The sequence below is a fragment of the Stegostoma tigrinum genome, chromosome 4 (genome assembly GCF_030684315.1).
Source record: "Stegostoma tigrinum isolate sSteTig4 chromosome 4, sSteTig4.hap1, whole genome shotgun sequence".
Taxonomy (NCBI): domain Eukaryota; kingdom Metazoa; phylum Chordata; class Chondrichthyes; order Orectolobiformes; family Stegostomatidae; genus Stegostoma; species Stegostoma tigrinum.
Window position 1 is genome coordinate 7307473 of NC_081357.1, and position 24981 is coordinate 7332453.

Here is a 24981-nt window from a genome sequence, read left to right on the forward strand (position 1 = left end):
TTTTTGTATATGTTAGGCCCCGATTTCACAGCTTGAGCAGCAGCTGACTTCACTGTGGCACATTCAGAAGCTTCACTGTTGCTATTTAAAACCTTGCTCAGCCTCCTATCTATCCACATAACTGCAACTGCATATCCCTGGAGCTAATTTTTCTATTGTTTTCATATCCTTTCAAAACTGTAGTGTCCAGCATTGAAGGAACTGGGTACCTCTCCTTACAGAAGGGAACTGGAGGATAACATTTGATAGAGGTACTCTAGATCATTTGTGATCTGAACAGAGCAGAAACTATTCCTATTGTTGGAAAGGTGGAGAAACTTTTGGAAAAAAATTCTGAGGGACAGAGTTAATCTCCTCTTGGAGAAGCAAGGTTTGACCAAGGTTAGTCAGAATGGCTTTATCAGGGGAGATCATTTCTGACACGTTTGACTGAGTGTCCAAGTTGACTAGATGTATGAATGAGGTTAGAGCAGTGGATATAGTTTATGTGGACTTCAAAAAAGTTTTTGACAGGGTCTTGCATGGCAGATTGGACAAGATGTTAGTAGCCCATGTGATCCAAGGCAATTTGACAAACTGGTTCCAAATGAGCTTCAAAGCAGGAGACAGAGTGGTGATCAAAGGATGTTTTTATGATTGGAAGCCTATGGCCAGTGGTGCACCACAAGGTTTGATGCTAGATCCCTGGTTGTTTGTTGCGCACATTAATGATGCCGGTGTGAATGTAGCAGGTGTGAGCAGCAAGTTTGCAGATGACGTGAAAATTGGTCATGCGGCAAGTAACGAGGAGGCAAACCTTACGCGGCAGACTCATGCAAATGGACTGTTCAGATGGCAGAACAGTGGAAAATGGAATTTAATCCTGATGCGCTGGGTGACACAATGCATTTGAGGAATAATTCTGGTCTCCTTGCTATAGGAAGGATGTTGTGAAACTTGGAAGGGTTCGGAAAAGATTTACAAAGATGTTGCTAGGGTTGGAGGGTTTAAGCTATCGGGAGAGGCTGAATGGCCTGCGGCTAGAGCATCAGAAGCTGAGCGATGACCTATTAGAGCTTTATAAAATCATGAGGGGCATAGACAGGGTGAGAAGCAGGGCAGTCGAGTCCAAAACTAGACAGCACTGGTTTAAGGTGAGAGGGCTAAGATTTAACATGGGCCTCGGGGGCAAAGTTTTCACACAAAAGGGTGGTGTATGTGTGGAATGAGCTGCCAGAGGAAGTGGAGGAGGCTGGTACAATTATAACATTTAAAAAGCATCTGGATGGGTACATGAATACAAGGGGTTTGGCGGGATGGGCCAAACACCGGCAAATGGGACTAGATTAATTTAGGACGTCTGGTTGGCATGGGCGAGTGAAACTGAAGGGTTTCCTTGCTGAATAGCTCTATGACTCTGTGATAACAAGGCAAGTGAGCACACAGTGAATGGTAGGTTCCAAGCAGCAACATCAGAGACTATTTTCTGATATTTAAATATTGTATTGCATAAATAACAATTTTGGGCCAAAGAATTTTATTTTCAAAAACAGCACTAAGTGCCTGCACACATGTCTGACACAGCAGAGATAAAAATCAGTTAAGTCAGGATTTTAAACCAACAACCACATATGCTGCAGTTCCACATGTTTATGCCCAGGGAGTTACGTTGGTTACAGTTTTACTACATTAGCTGCTGAGTAGAAACATGCTTGATATTCAACATTTCTCTGAAATGGCTAAAAAAACCACTCCGTTCAAAAACAATTACAGATGGTCAAAAATGCCAGCCCAACCAATGATGCCCACATCCCATAAAACAGAAAAGAAAATTATGAACATAAAAATCAGACCCGGGCTCTCCCCAGCACCAGGAACACTGACCTTTCAGTTTCTCTTCAAGATCATCAGGTAGCTCCAACTCCTCCATTTTTCCCATCTCTAGTGGTTGTGTAGCATCATTTTTGATAGAAATAGTCGTGGTGTTTGTGGTATCTGGAGAAATCTCTTTCTTGGCTTTCTTCGACTGGGAGACAGATGATCCCGTAACAACTGAACCAGCGGTGCCAGGCAGGGAAACATATTCAACGTTGGTTAACGCACTTGAGAGGCTGTCTTGATCCAGCCCTTTCCTTTTTAAGTAGTGTTTAGTGTAAACATGGGAACACTCTAGGTCATTCAGGTAGGCTGAAGGGCAAAAGGGTCTCAAGAACTGAAGCAGCTTCTGTGCAAGTTCTGATGGTACAGTCAACTGAATCAACACACTCTCATCCATTTCTGAAATCTGCAGAAGGGATTCAAAACAGATTCAAACATTACTGGCAATTGACAACTCGCATTCTAAATAAATAACATGTTGATATCTCTAACTTTATAATGACAATTCATGACTATTTAAACTTTGTATTATATTTTATCAATGTTTCTGTGAACATTTTAATATAGCTCTAAAAGATACCTCACATGTAATAAAGTAAAACAAACAGTCAGATGGGCCAAAACACCAAACTTCCACAACTTTCTGACCTCAACCAGGGAGATATGATGCCTGCTACACTGCACATGGTAGTGTTTTAGTTATGTTACTCTCTATAATCCTGGGGCCTGGGCTAATGACCCAGCAGCATGAGGCTCCAACATGGCAGCTGGGGAATTTACAGTGAATTAAATATGATTGAGCTGGAGCGCTAATATTAGCAATTGTGGTTATAAAACTAGTGCTCTCATTAAAGGGCATCTTATTCACAAGGTGTTATATTTTCATTCACAGGATGTGGTGCCACTGGCCAGGCCAGTGTTTATTGCCCAGAGGGTACCCGAGAGTCAACCACATTGCTGTTGATCTGGAGATAATGGAAACTCTGCAGATGCTGGAGAATCCGAGATAACAGTGTGAAGCTGGATGAACACAGCAGGCCAAGCGATGCTGCTTGGCCTGCTGTGTTCATCCAGCTTCACACTTTGTTATCTGCTGTTGATCTGGAGTCACATGTAGCCAGACCAGGTAAGGACATTGGTGAACTAGGTGAGGCTTTCCAACTAGACAAGTGATTTCATGGTCATTAGGCTCAATCTGCCATAATAGGATTCAAATCCTGGTCCCCAGAGCACTACTTTGAGCCTCTGGATTAATAGATGAGCAATAATACTGCTAGGCTGCCGCCTCCCCTGCTGTTCTTAACCTGGTCTGGGCTACACACAAACTCTAGATCTGAAGTAAAATGGCTTAATCTCAACTGCCTTTCAAAAAAGCCCAACAGTCACTTCTATCAAACATACAAGATAAAACTAAATACAGCTTTGTAGGAATAGCTTGACCAGATGGATACAGTCTGACAAAGGTAGCTCATCAGTATCTCCGAGAGCAATTAGGAATCTACAACAAATGCTCATCTGGTGATTTACACACAAAATGTGTGCAAAAGAGAAGAAAAAACAAAAATCGCCTCAGAATCCTGAACTGGTCTTCCACCAAAAACAAATCAGCCAGGATCCCAGTTGTCGATTTGCATTTTGCAAGCCTGCTGCAAAAAAGAGTTAAAAAAATAGGTTACAGGATTAGACTCCATTGCCCAGTTCCCACAGTTGAATATTCTATTGGCTGGGCCAGCGTTTATTGCTCATCCAAGGGTGGTGGAGACTGCCTTCTTAAAGTGCTGCAGTTCATTTGGTGCAGACAAGCCACAAGGCTGGTAGCGAAGGAAAAGGCAACATACTTAGGGCAGCAAAGCTAATATGATCACCACAGCTTATTGGATTTTTAGGAGAATTATTAGAATGCCACATTAATTTAGCACGGTGGTTATCCGCAGCAGCAATGACATTCTAGATTTGTGTTGCTGCAGCCAAACCTTGCATCTCAAGCCATGCATCTCCTAGCTTTCAGCCATCATTCCATTCTGACCTGATCTTCCAGGTTCTGTCTAATGATGTCAAGAGCTTCTTGCTGCTGTTTTGGTTCCAACTTCTTGATGAAGAAAAGCACCTCCCACCATTCTGAGCGGCTGAGCGTGGAGGAATCCTCAGCAATGCTCTCTGACAGATAAGGCAGCGAGTATAATCCACCTGGTGGCTTATGGAAAAACGTCTGGGCAACTGGAAAACAACATTTTTAAAATTACCATACCGCTTTGAAAAAGTGTATTCCTTCTCTGGAGATTCTCATTTCACTAGAATTGTGAATGCTTGCTTTGAAAAATCAGTTTTTGAGATAGGTCAATTTACCTTCAAAATAACAAAAGGACCTCAACAGTATATCAAACCAAGTTGTTCATTGTGCAACATCATTCAAATACAAAGGAAAACAAAAAAGAAATTGAAGAAAGTTTGATGAAGCAGCAGAATTGAATCACCCAGAAGGGGGCAGAGTTCCAGAGTAAGAGACAAATAGTATCAGTGCCCCAAGTGCCAGGCAACAACCATATCCAACAAGAGAGAATCTAACCATCAACTCTTGAAATTCAACTACATTATCATCACTAGTTCCAATCAACAACACTTGTAGAACTGACTCACTGCACCGCAAAGCCATTCAATCAATTTAATTTCACCCTTCATCACATTCAGCATTTAACAAAACTGCTTTTCATAAGCTGAACATAAAAGACTAGAAGACATGGGAGTGGAAGTAAGGCCATTCAGCCCATCGAGTCCACTCCACCATTTAATCATGGCTGATGGGCGTTTCAACTCCACTTATCCGCAATCTCGACGTAGCCCTTACCAACAGCTCAAGGGTACCAGCATCCTTCTGGATCTTTCTGCCCCTTTGCTTTGACACCATTACTTATTTCAATAATAGCTCTTACACTGTACACATGGCCCCACATAGAAATTTTTAATTTCTCCTCTATGGTTTACTAACGCTTTTTAGGGAGTGAACTCCCCTTACCTAGGCTGGTCTACGTATGATTTCAGACGTCCAGTAAAGTGAATGATTTTTAACAACCCTGAGAAGTGGGGATGGGCAAAAAATGCCAGTCTAGCCAGGGATAGCCACGTCCCATTATCTAAGGGAATCAGAACCACAGAAACTACAACATGGAAACAAACCTTTTGGTCCAACTCATCCATGCCGACCAGGTACCCCAAACTAAGCTAGTCCATTTGCCTGTGACTGCCATCCCTTTCAACCTTTCCTATTCATATACCCCACCAAATGTCTTTTAAGTGCTGTAACTGTACTCGCCTCTACCAATTCTGCTGGCAGCTCATTCCATACACTCACCACCCTCTGCATGGAAAACTTGCCTTTTAGATACCTTGTAAATCTTTCCCCTCTTGCCTTAAACTGATGCTCTCTAGTTTTGGACTCACCTATGGTAGGGAAGAGACCTTGGCTATTCACCTTATCCATGCCTCTCATGATTTCTCCACACCTCTAAAAGGTTTCCCCACAGCTCCAGGGAAAGTGCCGGCCTATCCAGCCTCTCCTTATAACTCAAACCGTCTGGCAAACATCCTTGCAAATTTTTTCGGCACCCTTTCAAGTTTAACATCGCTCCTGTAGAAAGGCAACCAGAAACGCACACGTTATTCTAAAAGTGGCCTTACTAATGTCCTGTATAGACGCAACAGGAAGTTCAAGTTCCTGTACTCAATGGCTTGAGCAATAAAGGAATGGATATTAAATGCCATCTACACTATCCTTTCTAAATGCAAGACCACTGCACCCATAGGTCCAACTATTCAACAACACTCCCCAAGGCCCTATCATTAAGTGCATAATATCTACCTTGATTTGTCTTACCAAAATGCAATACCTCACATTTATCCCACATAAAACCTATTAGCCCATCTGATCAAGATTTCGTTCTACTCTTTTGATACAAAGTGATTGAGATATGATGCGTTGAACAGCACAAGACATGAAGTAGATGTGCATTCAGATACCCTGATCACCTGAGTGAGCTCATTAAACCTTTCCCAGCAACAGCCAAGCTCTAATTAGCACACTTTGGGCATAAACCATATCTGCCACCTGCTCCTACTTCATTCAGTGACCTAGGCCTGCATGCTCTCAACATCACCCAACCCCATCCCTTTGAGGCTCTTACCCCAGGAATAAAATGTGCAGTAGGATCTATGTTCATCCTAATTCATCAGGATGCAGGGGTCTGGAGCTTGAGCTGCAAGTGTTCAATAATGTGTCCCCTGGTACCATGCCTTGAAATAGTTACAGTCATCAAACTCATCAATTTTCACTTGTGATAAAAAGCAACAGCATTAGCTTCAAAGCCTTACACCCCCACCTCAAGCATTTACCTGTTGCCCCTTGCCCTCAATTTTTCATTGAAAAGTCTTACATGAACTACTGTTTCCTATTCATTTGTGGGATGTGTGTCTCGCTGGCTGGTCAGCATTTCTTGCCCATCCCTAGTTGCCCTTGAGAAGGTGGTGGGTAGTGAGCTGCCTTCTTGAACCTCTGCAGTTCACTGCTGAGTTAATCCACAATGTTATAAGGGAGGGAATTTTGACCCGGTTACAATGAAGGATCGGCAAAGTATTTCCAAGTCAGGATGGTGAGTGGCTTAGAGAGAACTTGAAGGTTGTGGCATTCCCATACGTCTGCTGCCCTTGTCCTTCTGGATGGAAATGGTCGTGGGTTTGGAAGGTGCTGTCCGAGGATCTTCAGTGAATTTCTGCAGTGTATCTTGTAGACAGTACACACTGCTGTGACGGAGCATCAGTGGTGGAAGGGGTGGATGCTTGGGGATATAGTGCCAGTCAAGCGGGCTGCTTTGTCCTGGATGGTGACAAGCTTCTTGTATGTTGCTGGGGCTGCACACAAAGAAAGTTAGCGTGTTTTCCATCACACTCCTGACTTGTAGATGATAGGCAGGGTCTGAGGAGTCAGGTGATGAGTAACTCACTGCAGTATTCCTAGCTTCTGACCTGCTCTTGTGGCCAGTGTTTAATGTGGTTAGTCCAGTTGAGTTTCAGGTCAATGATGATCCCTAAGATGTTGATAGTAGGGGAGCCAGTGATAGTAACACCACTGATTGTCAAGGGACGATGTTAGATTGTCTCTTATTGGTGATGGTCATAGATTGGCATTTGTGTGGTGCGAATGGCACACCATTTGTCAGCCCAAGTCTGAACATTGTTCAAATGCAGCAAGATCTGGACATGGGCAGCTTCTGTATCCGAGGAGTCACGAATGGTGCTGAACACTGTGTAATCATCAGCAAATATCCCCACCTCTGACCTTATGTCGAAGCAGCTGAAGATGGCACTAGCCTGAGGAGCTCCTGCAGAGTCATCCTGGAGCTGAAATAATTGACCTCCAACAACCACGACCATTTTCCTGTGTGCCAGGTATGACACCAAACACCAGAGTGTTTGCCTCAATATCCAATTATTCCAGTTTTTCTGGGGCTCCTTGATGCCACACTCAGTCGAATGCAGCCTTGATGTCAAGGGCTGTTGCTCTCACCTCATCTCTGGAATTTAGCTCTTTTTTCAGTGTTTGAACCAAGGCTGTAATGAGGTCAGGAGCTGAGTGGCCCTGGCAGAACCCAACCTGTGCGTTACTGAGCAGGTTATTGCTGAGAAGGTGCTGCTTGATAGTACTGTTGATGACACCTTCCATCACTTTAGTGATGAGCAAGAGGAGAATGATGGGGGGTAATTGGCTGGGTAATATGTCCTACTGTGTGTGTACAGGACATGCCTAGGCAATTTTCCACATTGTCGGGTAGATACCAGTGTTGCCTCTCTACTGGAAGAGCTTAGCCAGGGGAGCGGCACGTTCTGGAGCACAAGTCTTCAGTACTATTGCTGGAATGTCATCAGGACCCGTAGGCTTTGCAGTATCCATTGCCTCCAATTGTTTCTTGATATCACATGGAGTAAATCGAATTAGCTGAAGACTGGTATTCAAAATGCTGGGGAGGCCGAGGTCGATTGTCCACTCGTCCACTTCTAGCTGAAGACTGCTGCAAAAGCTTCAGCCTTATCTTTTGCGCTGATGTGGGATATTTATGGAGCCTCCCCCTAAAATGAATTGTTGACTTGTCCACCACCATTCATGACTGAATGTGGCAGGACTACAGAGCTTAAATGTGATCCGTTGCTGTGGGATCAATTTGCTCTGTCTATCACTTGCTGCTTTCACTGTTTGGCGTGCAAGTAGTCCTGGTTGGTGGCTTCACCAGGTTGATACCTCATCTTCAGGTATGCCTGATGCTGCTCCTGGCATGCCCTCCTGTATTCTCCATTGAGCCAGGGTTGATCCCCTGGCTGGATGGTAACAGGAGATTGGACATATGGGCCGTCCATGAGGTTACAGATTGCACTGGAGTACAATTCTGCTGCTGATGATGGCCTACAGTGCCTCATGGATGCCCAGTCTTGAGTTGCTAGATCTGTACGAAGTCTGTCCCATTGGCATGGTGATAGTGCCACACAACATGATAGAGGTTGTTTTAAATGTGAAGGTGGGACTTTGTCTCCACAAGGGCAGTGCAATGGTCACTCTTGCCAATTCTGTCATGGACAGATGCAACTGAAGTTGGCAGGTTAGTGAGGATGAGGTCAAGTGTGCTTCTCCCTCTTGTTGGTTCCCTCAACACCTGCTGCAGACCCAGTCTAGCAGCTATGTCCTTTAGGACCCAACCAGGTCAATCAGTAGTACTGCTACCGAGCCACTCTTGGTGAAATCGCCCACCCAGAGTGCATTTTGTGCCCTTGCCATCTTTGGGGATTCCACTGAGTGTTGCTCAACATTGAGGAGTACTGATTCATCAGTTGAGGGAGGGTGGTACATGGTAATCAACAGGAAGCTTCCTTGCCCATGTTTAATCTGAAGTCATGATACTTCATGGGGTCCGGAGTCAATGTTGAGGATTCCCAGAGTAACTCCTTCCTGCCTAATATACCACTGTGCCACCACCTCTGCTGGGTCTGTCCTGCCAGTAGGATGGTGATAGTAGTGTCTGGGACATAGCCTGTAGACTATGATTCTGTGAGTATGACTGTTGCTTGACTAGTCTGTGAGACAGCTCTCCCAATTTTGGCACTGGCCCCCAGATGTTAGCGAGGAGGAATTTACAGGGTTGACAGGGCTGTTTCTGCTGGTCTTTTCTTGTGCTTAGGTCAATGCCTGGTGATCCATCCAGTTTCATTTCTTTGAGACTTTGTAGCAACTGATACAACAGAATGGCTGGCTTGGCCATTTTAGAGGGCAACTGAGAGTCAGCCACATTGCTATAGGTCTGGAGTCACATGTAGGCTAGACCAGGTGCGGGTGGCAGATTTCCATCCCTGAAGGACATTAGTGAACCAGATGGATTTTTCTGACAATCAACAATGATTTCATGGTAGTCAGTAGATTCTTAATTCCAAAAGTTTTTCCAGACTTTTTCTTATTGGCTTCAAATTCTAGCATCTGCTGTGGTGGGAATGAAACCCTGGGCCCCAGATCATTAGCTGGTTTTCGGGATTAAGTTATCAAGTGATAATTCCACTCAGCTCTCACCTATTTCTGCTCCCTCATTCACTTATTTCCTTCTGAACTGACAACATTCTGCTATCTCAAGCCCAAACCATTGATGAGGATGGGGCAGCTGCTATTCATGAGCCAACCTCTACTTAGGAGGTAATGCCAACACTCCAATCTCATCTATTACCACCTGCTAGGCCATAACCCCACCAACAAATGTCAACTAGTTCCCAAGGCAATTACTGATTTCATCCCCTCAGATTTTCCCTCCATAGTCTCAAATCTCTCAGTTTTCCAAACCTGTACAATCTGCTTCCATCATTTTTTGAAATTCCCCAAACAAAATTGCCCTGGTACACATTACTTCAAACTATTCTCTATGAAACAGATTATATTCAATCTGGCCTACTTTCTTTTCTTTAACTTGCATTTGTGTTTCTTTGAATTTCCTCCCTCAATTTAACTACATTTTTTGACAGGAACCAGATAGCAGAATGAATAACAGATATAATTAACAGTAAGACAAAAAAGGATCCATGTGAATCTCAATGAAATGTAATAAAGGAACAATCACATTAACAGGTGTAGTCTACTGACCATTTAATACTGGAAGGAGGTGGCAAAACAAAATGCAGAAAAATTGGTGAACCTAGCTAAAAAGTCAACAGCCCTTTACTTACTGTGAAATGCAATGTATGAAAAAGATGTGTAATGATGATAAGGGAATAGAATTCTTCAATGTGGAAGACTCCTTTCTCAGTCAACATGTCAAGAACGAAACAGCAATTCACTATTGCCATTCACTATCTTGTAATGCAAATATGGGAAGTCGGCAGTTTCCTTTATGTTAGCTGCCAATCTTTGACTGGGGAACAAACAGGATTTACACAGAAGGATGAAGAAATTCAGCATGACCGAGATGTTAAACGAATATTTTGCAAGATAATGAAATGAGGCTGGATGAACACAGCAGGCCCAGCAGCATCTCAGGAGCACAAAAGCTGACGTTTCGGGCCTAGACCCTTCATCAGAGAGGGGGATGGGGAGAGGGTTCTGGAATAAATAGGGAGAGAGGGGGAGGCGGACCGAAGATGGAGAAAAGATGATAGGTGGAGAGGAGAGTATAGGTGGGGAGGTAGGAATATTTTGCATTTGTTTTTAATCCATGAAGCAAATGCTGCCGAGGCTCTGGTCATAGAAGAAGAAACTCAGTCATAAATGCTTTAAAGCTGATAAGGAGTCGGTAATGGACAACCTGTCAGCACTTGAAGTTGAGAAGACACCAGAAATGGATGAGATTGTCTTAAGTTTGTACCCAGCTATAGCCTCCATAATGATTAATTTTAATTTTCTGTTTTTCTGCCACCCCCATCTCAACTTAAAAACAGGAGTTATTTGTTACTTTATAATCTGATGGAGCATCTCCAGAACTGATCATATTTTGGAAAACTATGAATATTGCATCCACAACCTCATTAATCACCTCTTTCAAGAGATTATGTCGTCGTCCATCAGGACCAATGGTCACTTCAGCTTGCAGCTACATCATTCTGCTCGTTACCAGTTACCTAGTGATGGCAATTTCACCACGTTTCATACAACAGAGGAACAGAAGTACGCCATTCATCCCATCAAGATTATTCCACCATTCAATGAGATCATGGCTGATCTGATAATCCTCAAATCCATTTTCCTGATTTATCCCCCATAATCTTGCTGATTTAAAAATCTCTCAGTCTTGAGTTTAGTCAACAAACAAACCTTGACAGCCCTTTGAAATAAAGTATTCCACAGATTTACTACGCTCAGAAGAAACTCCTTTTCAACTGTCCCCAAACTGGGCAATGCCTTACTTTAAGATTACGTGCCCTGATCCTAGATAGTCCACAATGGAAACAACCTTTTTGCACATAACCTGTTAAACCCCCTAAAAAATTTCAATTAGGTCTCCTCCCAGCAAACAACAAAAAATAAGCACAGTACATCACAAGAGCAGGCCCTTTAGCCCTCCAAGCCTGCACCAAGAAGGTGCCTTTCTAAACTAAAACACAAGACTGCCTCTATGCAGTCCATACGTCTCTATTCCCTGCCTATTCATACATCTGTCAAGGTGCCTCTTAAATGTTGCTACTTTACCTACTTCTACCAGCTCCTCTGGCAGTACATTCCAGGCACTTAACACCCTCGCTTTTAAAAAAAATTGTGTCTTACATCTTCTTTAAACCTCCCCTTTGCCTTAAACCTATGCCTCCTAATAATTGTAATTTCTACCCTGGGAAAAAGACCCAATATCCTTTCTATTCATGCCTCAAATTTGTAAACTTTTATCAGATTCTGATACACATAATGAAAACAAACCAAGTTTGTCTGATTTCTCCTCAAAATTGATACCAGGATATTGCCTGGGTTGGAGGGTAAATCTTTTCTGTATCCGCTCCAAAGCCTCTTCATCCTTCTAGTAGTGCAGCAACCAGAAAAGTACACAATATTCGAAATGTGGCCTAACTAGTGTTCCATGCAGCTACATCATGACTAGCCAATCTATACCCTGACCAATGAAAGCCAGAATGCTATATACGTCTTCATGGCCAATTTATCCACTTATACCGCCACTTTCAGGAAACTATGGACCTGTACGTCAAGATCACTCTGGACTAACGCTATGAAACGTTCTGCCATTACACCTTCCAAACTGCATCTGCTTGCTTTTGTCCAGATTAAATTCCATGCCATATTTCCACCCAAGTCTCCAGCCTATCCACATCCTGCTGTATACTCTAGCAACAAAAACAAACTGCTGGAAAAGCTCAGCAGATCTGGCAGCATCTGTGGAGAAAAATCAGTTAACGTTTCAGATTGTGACCCTTCCTCAGAACTGTGTCTTCCAGCAATCTTCCTCACAAGCGGTAGATCCCTTCCCAACCAATCTTTGGATTGTCTGCAAACTTACTCAGAGCACCTGATCCCTGTCGAACATCAGTCAGTTTCCACTGCTACTCGCTGCCTTTCATCACCAAGCCAGTTCTGTATCCGCCTTCCCAGCTCAATGCAGATCCCATGTGACTTCACTTCTTGTATTAGCCTGCCACGATGGACCTTGTCAAAGGCCTTACTAAAATCTAAGTAGACAATATCTATTGCCCTGTCCTCAATCATCATTGTCACTCCTTCAAAAAAAAACAAGTTTGAGAGTCAACCTCCATCATACAAAGCCATGCTGCCTATCGATAAGTCCACGTTTTCCAAACGCAAGTAAATTCTGTCCCTAAGTAGCTTTTCCAATAACTTCCCTATCACTGATGCAAGGTTCTCCAGCCTGTAATTTCCCACATTATCCCTGTTGCCCTTAAAAGAATAACAGTACCTCTTCAAGTCCTCTGGGATCTCTCATTCTGACAAAAGATCTCATACAAGGTCCCAGGAAGTTCTTCTCTCCCTCAGTACACAGGGATAGATCCCAACTGGTTACTGAGGACTTCTCTGCCTTACTACTTTTCAAATCACCAACATCACTTCCTTTTGTCAACTGACATGCCCTAGAATATCAACATATTCCTTTCGAGGCTCACCATCCACAATGTCCTCCTCCTTTGTGAATACTGATGCCAAGGATTCGTTAAGGACCTCACCCACTTCCTCTGGCTACACACAAATTCCCTCCTTTGTCTTGGAGTGGACCTACCCTTTCCCTGGCTACCCTCTTACTCTTCATAAAATGTCTTACTATTTTCCTTAATTCTGTTTGCTAAGGACATTTCATAGACCCTTTTTGCCCTAATTCCTTGAGTTTTTTTCCTGCTATCTTCTGCATTCCTCAAAGGTTCTGCCTGCCTTCAATTTCCCTCAGGGAACTCCTTCAAGGCAAATTGCATCTTTCGCATGTTCATTTGTTGATACAGTTACCTGTTGTTAGTTTAAGGTTTTCAGTCAGCGACGAAGCTTTCTCCTGCGATTCCTTCTCCACCTGTCCACTTGTTCCATCCCCAATGATTTCAATCATGTGCCAGTGCACCCAATATGTTCTACTTAACTGGTGCCAGAAAACCTAAAAATAAGGGAACAACTGAATGAATGAATAATCAGGATCCAGTCATCTCTCAGGCAGCCACCACACAATATGCTCTCATCCAGAACAAATAAAAATTCACTTGGATCAGAACTGATGAATTTCAAAAAACGCCAAATCCTTAAAACAGAGTTCCACACCCTCTCAATAAAGATAAACCAACACTAGAAGGACACAAAGTAGCTGAAACCCTCCTAAACCAAAGTCTCCAAAGACGTATCAGCAGTTAAAACTGGTAAAAAGAGGAACATAGCTGTTCAGGGACCAAGGAGATGTACACATGGACACGTGGTGGCATCGGTGGGGGATCCCATAAATACGTGAGTGAATGCTATGGAAATGGATTCTTCTGAGGTCACTGTCAGAGAATGAAAGTCACTGGAAAAGGTACAAAACTGAGAAGGAGGAAGTATTGGGTATATTGTTGGCATTTAAAGCTGACAAGGCACTGGTGTTGGATTGGACGGATCCAAGGATCTTGAAGGGAGACAGAGTGAAAATGGCAGCAGTGCTAGCATTAATATTTCAGTCTGCCCAAGACTCAAGAAAGAAGCCAGAAGACTGCAGAATTGTAAATATCATGCAGTTGTTTTAAAAGCCTTGCAAAGTGAAGCCAAGAAATTACAGACCAGGCCAGTCAGTTTCATTTCGGTGATGGGAAACATCGAAAAACAATGATTCAGGATAGAGCTAGCAGTCACATGGAAAAAGGTAGGTTGATCAGGGCAGCCAGCATTGCCGCCCCTTAGAAGTCAATCATGTTGAACTAATTTGCTGGAGTTTCCTGAGGAGGTAAGAGAAGGGGCTAATCAAACTAATGCTATTGGTGTGGTACTCAAGGACTTCCAGAAGCCTTTTGATATGATCCCACACTGATACAAGAAAAGTTACAGCTGATGGGATAAAAAGGGACAGTTACAAAATTGACTAAGGGATAAGAAACAGATGAAGTGGTTACAGAATTTTTTTTGGGCTGGTGCAAAGTTTATAATGGACTTGCGTATGACTTGTATTGAGCTCCCTGCTTTACTTGACATACAGTAACATCCTCTGTATCCATAAAATCACAAAGTGTGAATTCACCTATCCACGCCAAAAGGTAAGTAACAACAAAAATCAACATCTGCTGGCTAAAGACACATATCTGCGATTTTTAACCTATTTTTAACAAGCTACACACACTCAAATTTCCATCATTCACAGAGGTTCTCAGGAACGGAACCCTTGTGGATACGGACAATGAGTGTATACCAAGTTTGCATTTGATACAAAATTTGAAAGCATGACAAACTGTGAGGACAACAGCGTAGAATTTCAACATAAGCAGATAAATTGATGGATGCAGAAGTTAAAAAGCCAGCAGAAGTGTACTATATGCCTAACCATTGAAGAGAAACAGATCAGATATCCAAATAAATTTCAGGGAAGTGTTAATGTAATTGGGTAATATTAGCAGGGGATTTCAACCACCCCAACATTAACTGAGGTAGTCATAATGGGAAAGGTTTCCAATCCAAGACAGCATTTTAATAAGTAGAAGGAACTCCAAGAGAGGCGAGTGGTCCTGAAATTGACATGATGGAAAAAGACAAAGATCGGCCGGAAATCAAAGTTCTCAACTGGAGGAAAGCCAATTTTAAATTGTGTCTTATCCTCTCTCTCACACTATGGCTGAGGAAGGAGCTGAGCTTCGAAAGCTTGCATTTTCAAATAAACTTGGTGGATTGTAACCTGATTTCTTGAAATAGGATAGACAAGTGTGTTTACTGCTTATGGAGGAAAATATCTAGAATGTCCTGCAAGCTTCAGAATCATGCAGAAGCTTGGAAAATACAGGTGCTGTAATAAGTCAATTGATATTTTGCAACTGAAACCATTAACATCCTACAACAGTGATAACTCTTCTAAGCAACCTGCATTTATATTGTTTCAGAGACAGTAGGAACTGCAGATGCTGGAGAATCTGAGATAACAAGGTCTAGAGCTGGATGAACACAGCTGGTCAAGCAGCATCAGGGAGCAGGAAAGCTGACGTTTCGGGCCCTGGAAGGGTCTAGGCCCAAAATGTCAGCTTTCCTGCTCCTCTGATGCTGCTTGACCTGCTCTGTTCATCCAGCTCTACACCTTGTTATCTCTGCATTTATATTGTATCTTTAATGTTGTAACAGATTGCAAAATATCACAAACACATTTTCATTTATCAAAGTATTTTACAGCCAAATTTGTGTTTTTTTTTAAAAGTGTAGTTACTGTTGTAAAGTAGGTAAACGGGAGCCAGACTTGCTGAATTTCGCCAGCACTTTATTTTAGATTTCCAACATCGGCAGCTTTTTTGTCATTAAATATAAAGTGGCTCCAAAACAAGGTAAAATTTTAGCACCTTATGACAATAGATGTCTTACAATATGTCTTTTTAAATTTAAGGAATGCATGCAAAGTAACCTAAATTTCACAGGACAGTTAAAAGTCAACCACATGCTACAAGATTGGCATCACATGGAAGTCAGATTAGACAAGGATGGCTGGTTTCTTTCTTAAAAAAAACTTTAGTGCACCAGATTTTTTTTTACAATTGTATTTGTCACCATCATGGAGATGAGCTATAAGCTTCAGGTATGTATTATTTCAAATGGAATTTAAATTTTACCAGCTATCCTGGTGAGATTTAAACCCATGAGCCAGGACATTAGCCATTATGCCTTTATTTCATTACATATTTCCATTCAAGCTGATTCCACTTCTTGAACTTCTGAACCAAGGCCATTCTTCTCACTGTTGTGCCAATCTCGGCCTTTATCAACATGTTCAAGTCACAACCTAGGTCACCTTATAACAATAATGTGCCTTTTAACAAGCTCCAACAAGGAGCTATATTACACTTGAAATGTTAAATGCTTCTTACTCGTTAAATGCACTTTCCCTGAGTTTTTCTAGCACTTTGTTTTATTTTCTATTTCTGCAGCTATTTGTTTTTATAAGCTAGTCGGTTATTTCTGCTATCAATGCATTTATTTTGTTAATAATGTTTCAAATTTTGTTTTCACAGTTTTTCCTTACTCTGATCTAATTTGTACTTACATTTGTGCACTGCCCATCGTTACCCTGCACTTTTGCCCTTGTTCACTCTAGCTTTCTAACTCTCCCTAAGACTACACAAATTCTTTCAATAAGTTTAGTTCTGCGATTTGACAGGAGATGGGCTGCAGTACAATTCAGGTGAAATCCATCCCAGTGGCACTGCTCCAGTGTACTAGGAATTGAAACCCACATCTCCCCTACCAATCTGAGTTACACATTCAGAACTCCAGTTGGCACAGGTATTAGCAACATCCTAATTTTAAATTTCGCACCCTTTTATATACATAAAATCATGAGAGGCCTGGATAGGGTGAATAGCCAGTCTTTTTTCTGAGGGTAAGGGAGGGCAATATTAAAAAGCATAGGTTTATGGTGAGAGGGAAAAGATTTGGAAGAACCTGAGGGGCTAGCATTTTCGTGCAGAGTGTGATGGGTGTATGGAACAAGCTGCCAAAGAAAGTAGTGGAGGCTGGTACAATTACAACATTTAAAAGGCATTTTAATGGGTATATGAATTGGAAGGTTTAGAAAGACGTGAACCAAAGCTGGCAAATGGGACGATGTTCCATTGGGATATCTGGTAAGCACGGACAAGTTGTGCTGAAGGATCTTTCTGTACTGTATGACATGACTGTATACCTTTAACTGTAAATTCCAGCACTGGCTAAGGTTATAATAAAGGACTGTCTTTCTCGGCCCCTCCCCTCACCAGAGGTGTGGTGGCCACCAGGTTAAATTACCAGTCATTTACTCCCCTCTCTCCAATGAAAGCACAGCTCTACAATCCTTGTTGACAACAGTAACTTTCCTTTTACCTTTAATTTGCTGCTACACAAAGAGTTTCATGTTCCTTTAGCTCTAGTTACTTGAACATCCCAAATTTTTAAATCATTTCACTAATAGCTGCCTTCATTGTCTAACCTGAACAGTTTGTTACCAACATTGACCAACTAGCTTTTATTATTGGCACTTTTATAAAAACCCCAAACATGGCTTAAAAAATTCTCCAATACTGTCCTTTAATTATTTTTTAGGAAATGATCGGATGTCAAATGTCAGCTACAAGGCAACAGCATTTCATGCCAAACATCCATAATTACACAATTTCCAGAATGAATCGTCTTTGGATAATGGGCAGTATGGACAGTTGAGAGGAAATATGAACCAGCTACATTGCTCACGTGTTAGCTGATCACTAATATCTGGATTGTATAAACCAGTTTTAAAGTTGGTTCTGCTCCACAGCTACACTCTGCTAGATAACAGCACAAAGAAATGTATACATTTCTTGTATGCATCAAATTTAATTGGAGTTCTTCCATATGTTCCAAGATAAATTCATTACAGTTTAAATTTTTCAAAGGACTGCTTGCCTTTGAACAAGTATTAGTAGTTCTAGTTTTTAAATCTACACCATGCAGTAAATTGAAACAATGATCAATCGTACAATGACACAACACAGAAGACCATTTAGCCCATCAATGATGGTTCAAATTAGTCCCACTGCTTCATTTGGCTCATAACCTGAAACTTTTTCCCTTCGAATATTTATCTAATTCGCTTTTGAATGTCATGAAAAAGTTCAAACAACAATCAAAAAAGGATAATGGGCTGCTGTCCTTGATGTCTAGCAAATTTGGACACGAGGAGGTAGAACTGATGTTCCAATTTTACAAACCCCTGGCTACACTACATCCAAGATATTTCAAGCAGTTCTCAGCACAAGATGCTAAGGAGGATATCATAAATACAGGGTCTGCAGCAGAGATTTTCCAACACGGTATCGTGAACTAAAGGGTGAAGTTATGAGGCAAGGTCACACAAAGGAAGGTGTCATTGTTTCCAATTAAGATTATTGTGGACAATTTAACCCAAGTTTCACTATCAAGGGGAACAGATAGCGTTAGGTAGATAATCTTTCCAGTGGCTGGGTAGTTTGAAGGGGGTTATGAGTTTGCGAATGACACAAAGATTGACCAGTGAGGTGGATGATGTTTGCAGGACACAGACGGATTGGTTAGATGGGTAGATTAGTGGCAGATGAAATTTAATCCTGATAAATATGAGGTGACATATCCTGGAAGAAGGAACCAGACAAGGGAGTACTCAAGTATAAATGGTAAGACACGAGGAAACAGAAGAACAGAGGGATCTTGAGGTGCTAGCCCACAGATTCCTGAATGCGGCAGGACAGATTAATAGGGTGGTAAAGTTGGCATACTGAACCCTTGCCTTTATTAGTTGTCACACAGATTGTAAGAGCAGGGAGGTCATTGTACTAGCTGTACAGAATTTTGATTAGGCCACAGCTGGAGTGCTGCGCAGTTCTGGTTACCACACTATAGGAAAGATACGATTGTACTGAAGGGGGTGCAGAGTAGATTCACCAAGATGCTATCTGGGATGGAGCATTTCAGCTATGAAGAGAGGCTAGGTAAGATTGGGCTGTTTTCTTTGGAGCGGAGAGATCAAGATGGGGCCTGGTAGAGATGAAGATCGAGGGGCGCAGACAGGACGGATAAAAATCAGCTGCTGCCCTTAGTTGAAGGGTCAATAACAGCAGGCATAATTCCAAGGTGAAAGGCAGGAGAATTCGAGAAGATTTCAGGGAAAACTCCCTCACTAAGAGGGTGGAGGAGTCTGGAATGCACTGCCTGGGAGGGTAGCTGAAATAGGTAACTCAACATTTAAATAAGTACTAGGATGAGCACTTAAATTGCCATAATATTCAAGGCTATGGGTCCAGTGCTGGGAAGTGGGACTAGGCAGTAATGTATTTTGAGTGGTACAGACTTGATGGGCCTATGGTATCTTTCATACTGTTCGATAGGGAACAGTGTAAAAGCCAAACATTTGAAGAGTGAAATTAGGGAACACTTTCCCAACAAAAGGAGAGCTTTTTCACAAATGGTACCAGCTCAGCGTTAATTTTAAACCTGAGCTGAATAATCAGTTAAACAAGGCGGCAAAGGGATTCAGGACATATGATTGAATAGTGATTAAAATGAAAACGTGTGAAATTTAGTCACAGATCATCCATGATCTCGCCGAAAGACTGTGCAATGAGATGTTAGTGGGATAACATCCCATTAATTTTTATGCTCCTTATCTTCTTACACAGGGGTATGTGGAAACTATCTTAAACTTCCTGCCCGAATAGGATTGGGTAGGAAATGTTTGTAAAGGTGCGAGACTTCAGTAATTCTGTGAAGGGGTGAAGCTTCTGTTTCTACTGAAGTGGCCACGTCAGTGACCTTTGTTCAAGCCAGACACTTCGGCGGCTTGAAATCGCATTCTGTCGTTATCAGTCACTTTGTGAATGAACGATCAGTGCTATATCCTGTTCTCTATGTTCCAAATGTGTCATTATTTTCTGTATCAGCCAAAATAGAGGATAAAAAGCAGGGACTGTCCGCTGTTCGGGGAGAATCGCTTACAGAACTCAGCACTCTGTGCCAGGTTGTGTACAGTGATCCTCCACAGGTTGTACTCGCTTGATAACAAAGGATTGTGTTTTTGTAGCCAGGTCAATGTCTTGCTGTGGCATCACATCTGTGAGGGTCTCCGAAAAACGAACCTAACACAGGTTCAATGAACTAAATCGTCTCCTTCAGTTTCTGTGCTGTCTCCATGCAGCACCTACACAACGTACACAACCTCTTTGGCGGATGCCCAAAGTTTAGAAAAGCCACAGTCTTGAACATAGCTGAACTGTACAAAGGAATAATTTGCATTTACTGCAACATGACTCCCAAAGTGTTTCATTAAACAAAGTCTCTTGCAAAAAAAGACAGGAGGTGGGTTTTCCTATGGACTCAAAGAATTTGACCCGAGCGCATTAAGATTTCCTAAAATAGACACCTGACCCATGTGGCTATCTGGGATTTTTTATCATTTCACACAGGGGTTAGGTTGGCTGTGCATTTTAAGAAACAACGGTTTACATGAACAGCATGAGTGCAAAGGTAGACCAGGTAAATTCCTGCCTCATTCTCCATCACAACAATCCAGCTCCTCATAGGAGTTAAATCTACCTTGACAACCTTTTTGCAAGCCCACAGTCCCTCTGATCACCCATGCATCCCCACCAACTCCCCAGTGTATCTCTCATTGCCATATTCATCCAGGTGCACTATGTACAGCCCTCAGGTGTCAGGTACTTTAATGGAAATTACTTCAATCTTGCAAAATTTAAGCCTTTAAGAATCTAATAATACCCTGAACTCTTGACTTCTGTTATGACAGCTTCTTAAAACTGCTGAGTTAAAGACCATAGACACACCCGGCGTAGGCCATTCAGCTCATTGAGTGGGCTCCCCCAGTGATATCACTCCTGATCTGATAACCCTCAACTCCACCTATCTGTCCTTTCCTCAATCTTCCATTCCCTTACCAATTTAGAAAATCTGTCTGTCATAACTTGAACACACTTAATGCCCAGCATGGACACCTCACTGCAGTAGAAGAATTCCACAGATTCACAACCCCTGACTGTGAATCAACCAACTCAAGTATTTTAAACATGTGACCCCTAATTCTGAGATTATGCCATCTGGTCCTAGACTGTCCCACAACAGAAAAATTCTCTGCATCTACCCTGTCAACCTCCATAATAGATTTCAAAAAGGTCACCTCTCACTGTTCTAAATTCCAATGAGCACAAACCTAATCTAGGCAACCTGTCCTCCTAAAACAGTCCACCCATGTTTGATAAACCTTGTCTGAACTATCTCCAATGTCAGTGTATCGTTCCTTAGGTAAGGAACCAAAACCTTTTCACAGTATTCCAGCTGTGGTCTGCCTAGCGCCTTGTACAGTTTTAGCAGAAACTCCTTATTTTTATACTCCATTCTCTTCGGAATAAAGCCAACATTCCATTTGCCTTCCTTATTACCCAATGAACTTAGATGTTAGCTTTGAGAGATTCATGGACAAGGGCTCCCAAATCCGTCTGTGCTGCAGCTTTATCAGTCTTTCATTTAAACATTATTCAAATTCTTTATTCGTCCTGTCCGAATGCAAAACCATATGCTTTCTCATAATGACACCATTAACAACTTTGGGAATGAAGCCAAGCATGCAAAATGACTACAAGGTAGGTCAACAAACTTGAAGGATTAAGGCAGAGAGTCAGTCAATGGAGAGGAACAGGTGGAGGGGAACAGATGCTGAGAAATTTCACGAATTTCTAAAACATATTTTTCAAACAGCCAGAGTTGTCACTTGTTTTAAAACACATCACAAAACTTAAGACTGACAATACCTTTTGTACATTTTTCAATGTACTATGACACTTACATCAATGGAAGAGATCACTACGGCCGTCGACGTGAGCAACAAAGTCAGATTTGGATGATGAATCAGTGTATTAAAAACACATTTTAGGATGTATTTTACGTGAAAACAGTATCTAATAGCAACAATGCCAAAATACTTTATATTTGCATTTCAGAATGTACCAGATTCCTCAGGCAGCTCCTTCACATGGTATTGAACCCTCCAAGGTGGTTTGTTTTTAGAGCTTCCAAAATCAACGTTAAGACAAAGAAATTGTGTGCAGAGTAAATATAATTTTCTTGCGATCTGCATTATGGGGAAACCCAGAAGACTAACCCCAGTTTATCCAACTTTTCATCATTGCACAAACACGCAAGATTAACCAAAGGTTATTTTGAAAACACAACTTTACTTGGAATTCTAAAAGGCAGAAAGAGGTGGAAGGTTTCTTGATGAGCAAGGTAAACCTTGAGTAGGCACCTGGGACCACGTGGAAAAAATCTAGCTATGACCTGTTGCAAAGTTGTGCAGAATACTTAGGAATTGGAAGGCAGGAAGTCAGAACTTGTTTGTAAAAATGGTGGTGGTGAGGTGGGGAGATGAGCGTATAGTCCCTTTTAAGCTGTGATGTGCTTTTCTAAGCTTGGAGATTTAACCATAAATATGTGTTTGCAAGCAGCTGAAGAGGTGCAGGCAGTTCTGAAATTGAAACATATCAATTTGGCTGTGACTGGAAACCTTGGGCTTGTTTTGATGCTTTGGCAACCAGCCTGAAGATCAGCCAATTAATTTAAACCAGGCACTTGGAGATTGAAAAGCAACTGAATTTAAATCTTGTGGTTTTGACAACCTCTGACCTATGCTATTGTAAGAAAATTGTTATGTCGTCCAAAGGTACAAAAGGAAGCAGCTTTTGGAAAAAAAAATTTGTGCAATTTTGAAGAGTAAATATCTGGTTCTCACAGAAAATCGCTAAGCTCTCCAAGGAAACAGCACCTACTCAAAAGATACCATGCCACTTCCAGGTAAAAATCAGCAAAGAAGAATTCAGAGAAAACATCCCTGACAGAAGGGATCAGGAGAAGAAAGGCATTTATCACTAGGGACACCGCAGAGAAGGCAGAATATTCCTGAAGACACACCCTGTATGGACTTTTAGACTAAGTTTTAAATTATTTTTGTTATTATTTGGGTTTTTGTAAGTGGGATTTGTATTAATTGAAGCAGCATTCCAGAAGACTTTTGTTCAGTTAGGGAACAGTTAGTAGTTAAGGGGGAATTGTTTGATTTGTTAGTAGTTCTGTTAATTTGCTGGCTGTTAGGGTTAAATAAATAAATTGTCACTTCTTAGATAAGAACATAGACACAAGATAGGAGCAAGAGGAGATCATTCAGCGTTCTGAGTCTGTTTGACCATTCGTCACAATCACAGCTGATCAACCAACTCAATAACCTAATCCTGCTTGCTCCTCGTAACCTTTGATCCTATTCGTCCCACGTGCCGTATCCAGTCGCCTCTTGAATACATTCAATGTTTTGGCATTAACTACTTCCTGAGGTAATGAATTCCACAGGCTCACCGCTTTTTGGGTGAAGAAATGACTCATCTCCATCCTAAATAGTCTACCTCAAATCCTCATACTGTAACCCCCGGTTCTGGATACACCCACCATCGGGAACATCCTCTCTGCATCTATCCAGCCACCTTCTTGAATTCTGCCAGCCCATTTGTCCAGTCCTGTTGATCCCCACTCATTCGTCCGAATGCCAGCAAAAACAATCCCAACCTAGTCAATCTCTCCTCACACGTCAGACCCACCATCCCAGAATCAGCCTGGTAAACCTTTGCTGCACTCCCTCATGAGCAAGAACATTCTTCCTGAGAAAAGGAGGCCAAAAGTACATACAATATTCCAAGTATGGCCTCATCAAGGCCCTGGGCAATAAGATAACACATCCCTGCTCCTGTGCTCAACCTCTGGCAACGATGGCCAATATACCATTTGCCTTCTTTACTGCCTGCTGCACCTGCATGCTCACCTTCAGCAACTGTTGCACAAGGACACTCAGGTCCTGCTGCACACTCCCCTCTCCCAATTTGCTGTCTGAATGGCTGTAATCTGCCTTTTTGTTTTTGCTTCCAAAGTTAATAACCTCATTTATCCAAATTATACTGCATCTGCCATTGATTTGTCCACTCACCCAACCTGCTGAGATGTACAAACTACTTAGAAGTGAATATCAGGGATTTCTTTTCATTTAACCACTCCTTTTTAACAGATTAGGCAAGGCAAGACGAGCATCTCTGGATGCTTCCGGTTTAATTATTGTGGCGGGAATAGAGATCCCCTTATAAGAGATTGGGTGCTCTTGTTTTGATTTAATTATTAGAGGGGTTCAACGTGCCCTTCCCAACAGCACTGTGAATCTACTCCTTTTCCTGCCTGTGAAGAGCCACCTTCTAGAATTCTGACAGCCTATTTGCTGTAGGAAGACCCACAATGTGCTTTGGGAGGGCTTTCCCGGATTTTGAAGCAGCACTGAAGGAAAAGTGATACAGCGCCAAATCTAAAGTGCAGGGGAATTGGCAGGTGGTGGTGTCCCTAAGTATCTGCTGTTCTTGACCTTCTAGATGGTCATGGTTGTAGATTTGGAAGGCGCTGTAAAAGTAATCTTGGAGAATTTCTGCAGTGCACCTTGTAGATGGTACTTACTTTGCCGCTGATTAGTGTTGGAGCCAACATATAACAAACATGATAAATATTACTGTAAGCCCACGCCAGGCAATTTAGGCAAGAAAAGTCCTGAAAACCATTGATAGCTCAATGTAACATAGTTTAGGAAGCGGGTGGGGGTGGTTCAAAATGGAAGTTTTCAGGAAGTACTTGGTGTAATTGAGAAATTTAGATGCTGAATTACTCCCAGGAGTAGGTAGAGGTGTGTAATTTTGGAAGTTCAGTGGAACATGGTCTTGGAAGAAGAAATTCATCTACCTTGCTAAAAGCAGAAATCAAGGTAGGCCATGATGGAGCCAATACGGAGACAGCTTTGAAGTTAGGTATTTCAAAGTGAAAAACTGAAATCCCACACAAAATAATCATTGTACTTACAGCACAGAAGGTGGTCATTCAGCCCATCC

General features: G+C 42.1%; 1 protein-coding gene across 4 annotated transcripts in view; it reads right to left on the reverse strand.

The window, feature by feature from the left end:
- The window catches only part of LOC125452341 (cullin-9), a 176803-nt gene that overhangs the window by 105930 nt on the left and 45892 nt on the right, over positions 1 to 24981 (reverse strand). For all 4 annotated transcript variants that reach the window (XM_059645126.1, XM_059645123.1, XM_059645124.1 and 1 more), the window contains exons 5-7: positions 13325 to 13466; positions 3884 to 4074; positions 1864 to 2263 (exon numbers count right to left, since the gene is read on the reverse strand). In XM_059645126.1, coding sequence (XP_059501109.1) covers positions 1864 to 2263; positions 3884 to 4074; positions 13325 to 13466 — 733 coding nt within the window. The remainder of the gene's footprint in view (positions 1 to 1863; positions 2264 to 3883; positions 4075 to 13324; positions 13467 to 24981) is intronic.